Source organism: Cyprinus carpio, chromosome B22, assembly GCF_018340385.1.
Source record: "Cyprinus carpio isolate SPL01 chromosome B22, ASM1834038v1, whole genome shotgun sequence".
Lineage (NCBI taxonomy): Eukaryota > Metazoa > Chordata > Actinopteri > Cypriniformes > Cyprinidae > Cyprinus > Cyprinus carpio.
Genome location: NC_056618.1, coordinates 18,001,602 through 18,007,601, shown reverse-complemented (window position 1 = coordinate 18,007,601; position 6,000 = coordinate 18,001,602). Strand labels below are relative to the sequence as shown.

The window sequence follows — 6,000 nt, the reverse complement described above, 5'->3', positions numbered from 1 at the left end:
GAAATGAACAGATGAATAAACGTGAAAGGAAACACCCGTATCTCTTGCGGCTTTGGTTTCACAGCAAGAGGAAGTGTCTTTCTGCACAAATGCAGTGATAAATTTTCAATTCCGCCTGTAAATCAACATTTACACAGACCTAGTCTAGTGTACATGTCGCATGAGATCTACAGTATGTGAGATCGTTTTTGAAAATAGCCTACTTATCTTGTAAATTAATAAACTGACAGATAAAATCGAAATCAACAAATTAATATACACATATGACTTTCTTTTGAAGTCGATTATGTTGACTGAATCATAAATAAATAAATATTAAAATAAAATGTCTTGTTAAAGAATTTCAAACGCCACTATTTCTTCCTCCCTTCATTCAAATTTTACATTGTTTCTTAAAATTAATATTTTAAAATAAAATGTTAGTTGCTGAAGTCTTCATTCAGAAGGATGCTTTTACATTTACAAATATTTACAGTTTACAAAACGTGCACGAATTGTTCCAGTATTGACTACTCATATAAACATTAAACACCTAAACATAAACTCATCTGATACTGACAATAAATGCGATTAATCTGAGATTAATCGACAAATAATCGAGAAACATCATTAAAATACGACATGCAATCTGAAGTTTGACTTTAAACCCTTTTCAATCTTTTTTTACTAACATTTAAAGGCGTATTTGTAATCAGTATCAAAGGTTCAACGGATGTGGTTCGGTCCGCGCGGCTCCGGTTGTGCCGTTTAACGTTACCGTGTGTGACTGTAAACTCTGGCTGGCCTCGATCACGGCGATCAGCGGCACGGTGTCGTCCAGCGGCGGCTTCCTGCCGGACAACGGCTGCGGTTGCTGCTCCATGAACGCCATCCCGGTCCAAAACAACACCACACAGCCCCGGTTCGACAGGGTTCGGTTACCGAGAGCCCGGCTCGGTCGGTAAAGGGATGTGACGATTCACAGCCCGTCCGTGCTTGTGACAACGTGGGAGAAACGAATCAGAAACTGCCAGTGAAGTCTGACGTAGATGTTTCAGCGGAGAGCAGCTCTTCCACTCTGTAGTGCGCACTATGTAGTGAAAGTGAGTGACGGCGCATTTTTTAGACCGATATCTTCATGTAAAAAAAAGGCCAACATATATGTAAAATGATTTATATTTGTATATAGTGCTTGTGATGTGTTCTTCTTGCAATAAAAAATAGAGATAAAAGAAGTGACGCCATGTTTTAGTAAATACGCTACCCTCAAACAGGAAACCTCATAGGGCTCGCGGCTAAATTCAATCGTATTATTTCGTGTGGCGCTCGGAATAAAATGAAACTTCGCAAAGTAACAAACAAACCATTTTCAACTTTATTTATGCGCATGTTGTTATGAATTTTCAATTGGAGTTTGTAACACGAGCGCTGCATCTTCGCGAAGCTGCTAGCAGTGAAGCTAAATGTTTTCAAGGGGACATCACGTGACCAGTCGGAGTTACATGTGACTCAGTGTAAACAGCGCTCGGTGAGTTCTCGTTTCTGTTTATAATGTGATTATTTACACTTAATGTACAAATATGAAGCATTCAAACATTAGATTGTAGTTTTCAGAAATACATTTAATTTTTTTGCACATAATGTACAAGCATAAAGCAGAGCCAAATATTAAAACAAAGGTCTAAGAAAAAATGTACGTATGCATGTATATTATTAATATGGCATTAATATATACATGTTGGTATCAAGAATGTATTGGTTTTTCCACTAACCCAAAGAGAAGGAATGGGAAACGTTAAAGGACAGAGAACGAACACAAAGGTTATTCAAAAAACTTGGGTTGGGGAAAAGTTCAACTGATTTTGTTTGAAAGCTGACATTAGCGGGTTCATTTCATGTAATTTTACTACTATTATGTTAACCTTATGATTTTTAAATGACGATTTTAAATAATTATTCTAAAGTATTCAAAAATTATCTCCTTTATGGGGTTAGACACAGCCAGTTATTGCCCACACCAAACAGTGAAGTCAAAAAGCTGTTTATTTTCTGACACTTTTTTTATTCAAACAGCTTCTCAGAGAACAAAAAACAAGGAATATTTAATCTCTGAATAAGCGTAAGATTTCCAAAGAACAAAAATAAGCAAGAAAGAGCATTTAATACCTGGAAACACATAAAAAACTGAATGACAGCGTTCACTCAAATTCCTCATGATTGTTGTGCGTCTTGTGGCATCATGACCATGACCTCTCCTTCCATGACCACCTTGTCTTTGACAGCACAGGAAACAGAAATAAAAGCGAAGGACATTTTGATCTTTTTGACCTCCACTTCTGCCACAACCTCCTCTCCGATGTAGAGGGGCGCCGGAAAGCGTATTTCCTGGTAGAGAAACACGCAGCCTTTGCCGGGCAACTGGGTCCCCAGAACTGCTGAGATCAGACCATTAATCAGCACTCCATGAACAATAGGGGTCTCGAAAGAGGTTGTTTTGGCATATTCGGGGTCGAGGTGGAGAGGATTTGTGTCCCCCGTCAGCTCAGCAAAAAGTGCGACATCTCTGGCACTGAATGTTTTGTTTAGCGAGGCCCGTTCACCCACGTAAAGCGACCTGTGCCCTACTGTGAGGGATGCAGGAACAGTCAATGCTGAGTTGAAAAAATGGTATATATTTCTGCTGAAAATACTTCTTCTGAGAAAAAATGTCATTTTTTCCAAGGTATTTTTTGTAGGCCCACCTCACAATGTCAACTGGTCTCCAAACTGCAGCTCACGGCTATTCCCGGACAATGCTAGTAAAAACGGCGACACCTGTAATGATAAATAAAAAGAAAATTAGAGTGGCTTTTAACACTTATGTCTGTGACATGGATTAGAAGTTCAGTGGGGTTCAGTATCTAAAATGAGATAAACAGCTGCCACAGTAACTGCCTATCAGCAATCTGACGCAAATTGCAAAGTACACACAGTTTGGCTGACAGAATGCCAATGGTCACTTAAAATTGTCTAGTCATTCCTGGCAGATTTACAATTGAGTCACAAGCTTTTTTACTGACATCTAGTGCCAACAGGCTGCAAACTCAGGGCAAAGTAAATGTTGAATCAGCTTCAACACTGGGGAAAACGTACCTGCATGACTCTGAATGCACAAGCCTCATTCTGATATGTTCCCAGTAACGTTAATGCACTCCACAATTTCACCAGCCCGCTAAGATAAAGAAACAACAGATTATTAAGACTGAACATGATTAGACTGAAAAAATGGATAGGACAAATCCATAGGTGTTTATTAATTTCAGAAAAAAAAACTGTCTGTTCTGCATTTCAAACACTAATTACTACAGAATTTTGCAATTAAAATGGTCCTAAACTTGAGCTTTGAGGGACACCCCAAGTTTCTCCATGTTTATAAACAGCTCTGTACCTCAAGTAAACCATGTTTAAACACTTTGGCCTAAATGTACGAGATTTGTTTTATGAGCATGTCTTACCTGTTGTACACTCTCAGTATCCCGGTCAGTTTGTTCTGATCAAACTTAAGCAAATCAAATGGAAAAGAAGCTCCAACCTGCCATACATAAAAAAATCACATACAGGATAATCAGGATAAAGTCAAAACAAATGATTAACTACAGCTCATATTATATACAACACAGAATATGGTCTATGGACTGTAAAGAATATAGAAGAATTACATTTTTCTTTATTTTATTCTTTATATTATTATTTTTCTTATATTTTATTAATTTTCTAGTTATTTATTAGGGATGCACAATAAATATCGGCTGATATTTAATTTTTTCTTATATTTTATTAATTTTCTAGTTGGTTCTGAAATCAGCGGTAAATCTCTACACTTGTGTGTGATTTCACGTGGAGCAGCTTTTACTACACAGAGCCATTGTTCACTGACAAGCTGCGCAAAACATGCGCAAAATATGATCGTGGTTTGGCGCAGCTTGTCAGTGAACAACGGCTCTGTGTAGTAAATGCTGCTCCACGTGAAATCACGCACGTGTAGAGATTTACCGCTGATTTCTGATAAGATGCGCATTAAATATAAGCCGATATTTGTCGTGCATCCCTATTATTTATATTTTTATTATATAAAAGACTTAATCATTAAAGTATTTCATTCAAAATTAAAATATAATTTATTGATTAGCCTCAAGAATTTAAGTCATTTATTAATTATTTATAATTATTATTACATATAGCCTAATTATTTTAAATTTTGGCATCATTTATGATTAAATGAGCGATTCTCAATGTATTATGCATATCCAAAATCTATTTTTTGTGCCTGCTTCTCCAAAAAAATAAGGAATTGTAGCAAATCAAATGGACATGAATCCTAATATTTCACATTTCATGATGCATTGCATTATTTTGTAAAGAATCATAACTACATTGTTACACTCTTAAATTGTAAACAAAGAGACATACTATGTGCTCACCTCTCCGTACAGGTCTTTAAGTCCACAGATGATCAATTGTTTGAACTGTGCATCAGTAATATATTTGTTTCCATTTTCCAAAACTCTAAAAATACAGAACGCCAAAAAAAAAACACATGTAATGGTTAGACCATTTTATGTGCATCATCTAAATATTGCATTAAAAATGACCAGATCAAAACTGACCTGTCTCATGAGACTTACAGAGATATCTTCATATAATGGTAAACTGAAGCATTTTTGTACACGTATCGCTCAAATTTCGAAGGTTCCTCCATACTTGCAGTTTGACATTGAAATCTTTTCAAAGGTCTGCGAGTATGCTTAAATAAAGAAAGATATAAACTCATTAATTCAGATCAATTAACAGTGCTGATTACTACAAGAATATGTCAAGATATGTCAATGCATACCAAAGCTGAGTTCCATATTAAATACGAATATAGTAACTACACAGTAACAAGATATATGACAAAGCAAGTAAAGCAACATAGTATAACCATCTCATGGTACTGTCGCAGTATTCTTTACAATAGTGAATAATTATCTTCATTCACTTCATCTGTGCTCAGTCCTGATGAACTGCTTTATAGTTTAAATTCTGTCTGCACTACAATTTTGGATTCTGTGGCTCCAATGAGGATTAAACATCACAAGTTAATTCTTGAGCCATGGTTGAATAATACCACTTGGACAATGAGACAGGTTTGTAGAAGGCCCGAGAAGAAATGGAAAAAGTAAAAAACAACAGATTTCTTATGAAATGTTAAAGGATGTTATTATGTTTAGTATGGGGGTGAGGTTGGAGTGGTCAGATTATTTTTTTTTTCTCATAGACAAAAATCATAATAATCCTAGAACTCTTTTTAATACTATTAATGCTGTGTTAAACCCTGCTGTCTGTGTGCATTCTACAGAGTCAGTAGCTATGTGTGAGTGGTTCTGGCAGTTTTTTATTAATAAGATATCTGAGATCAGACATACCATCAAATCGGTTGCTGGCGATCCTGCAGGCCATTTAAAATATACAGGCGTCTTTAGTCAGTTTACACCTACAATCAACTTAACAAGTGTTCAGTGTAATGGATCCGACAATTTTTAAATTTGATTAATAAATGCTTTGAGTTAGGAGTTGTTCCTGACTATTCAAAACATGCCTCGGTACAACCCAGACATAAGAGACCTAATTTAGATTCCTTTGATTTATAAAATTTTAGACCCATTTCTAATTTTCCATTTTTAGCAAAAATGATAAAGTAGTTTTTCATCAACTCCAAAGTTTCTTGGTCGATTACAAAATTTCTGATGCGTTCCAATCAGGCTTTAGAAAATTTCACTCCACTGAGACGGCTCTTTTAAAAGTGTTTAATGACATTCTTTTAGCTACCGACTCTGGAGATTCTGTAGCTCTGGTACTTTTAGACTTGAGCACTGCTTTTGACACTGTAGACCACAATGTTCTTCCGTCCCGCTTAGAATAGGTGGTGGGCATTAGAGGTTCAGCCCTTAATTGGTTCCCCTATTATCTTACGAACAGGTGTTTCTCAGTTAATATTGGCAA

General features: G+C 36.2%; 3 protein-coding genes across 3 annotated transcripts in view; all 3 read right to left on the bottom strand.

Annotated features, from left to right (window-relative positions):
• LOC109076926 (PX domain-containing protein kinase-like protein) overlaps positions 1 to 1,090 on the bottom strand; it is a 10,927-nt gene extending 9,837 nt beyond the window's left edge. The window contains exon 1 of the mRNA XM_042749462.1: positions 758 to 1,090. Within this exon, the coding sequence (XP_042605396.1) occupies positions 758 to 871 (114 nt within the window). The 5' untranslated portion in view covers positions 872 to 1,090. The remainder of the gene's footprint in view (positions 1 to 757) is intronic.
• A 914-nt stretch (positions 1,091 to 2,004) lies between these two features.
• On the bottom strand, positions 2,005 to 2,721 carry LOC122141587 (hydroxyacyl-thioester dehydratase type 2, mitochondrial-like). The gene has a single exon (XM_042749463.1). The coding sequence runs from the start codon at positions 2,689 to 2,691 to the stop codon at positions 2,191 to 2,193; it is 501 nt and encodes a 166-aa protein (XP_042605397.1). The 5' UTR covers positions 2,692 to 2,721; the 3' UTR covers positions 2,005 to 2,190.
• On the bottom strand, positions 2,534 to 4,756 carry LOC122141589 (ribonuclease P protein subunit p14-like). The gene is made up of 6 exons (XM_042749464.1): positions 4,644 to 4,756; positions 4,440 to 4,524; positions 3,474 to 3,550; positions 3,112 to 3,190; positions 2,721 to 2,793; positions 2,534 to 2,603 (listed from the first exon to the last, which is right to left on the bottom strand). Exons 1-5 carry the CDS (start codon positions 4,715 to 4,717, stop codon positions 2,722 to 2,724), a joined length of 387 nt encoding a protein of 128 aa, XP_042605398.1. The 5' UTR covers positions 4,718 to 4,756; the 3' UTR covers positions 2,534 to 2,603; position 2,721.
• Positions 4,757 to 6,000: the final 1,244 nt, after the last annotated feature.

Bases quoted from the DNA above. Each gene is read 5' to 3' on its own strand.
- LOC122141587 (XM_042749463.1), bottom strand. From the start codon at position 2,691: ATGACATTTTTTCTCAGAAGAAGTATTTTCAGCAGAAATATATACCAT.
- LOC122141589 (XM_042749464.1), bottom strand. From the start codon at position 4,717: ATGGAGGAACCTTCGAAATTTGAGCGATACGTGTACAAAAATGCTTCA. The intron at 4,525-4,643 runs GTAAGTCTCATG...CTGTATTTTTAG, and splicing joins CATTATATGAAGATATCTCT to AGTTTTGGAAAATGGAAACA. The intron at 2,794-3,111 runs GTACGTTTTCCC...TTATCATTACAG, and splicing joins GTGCATTCAGAGTCATGCAG to GTGTCGCCGTTTTTACTAGC.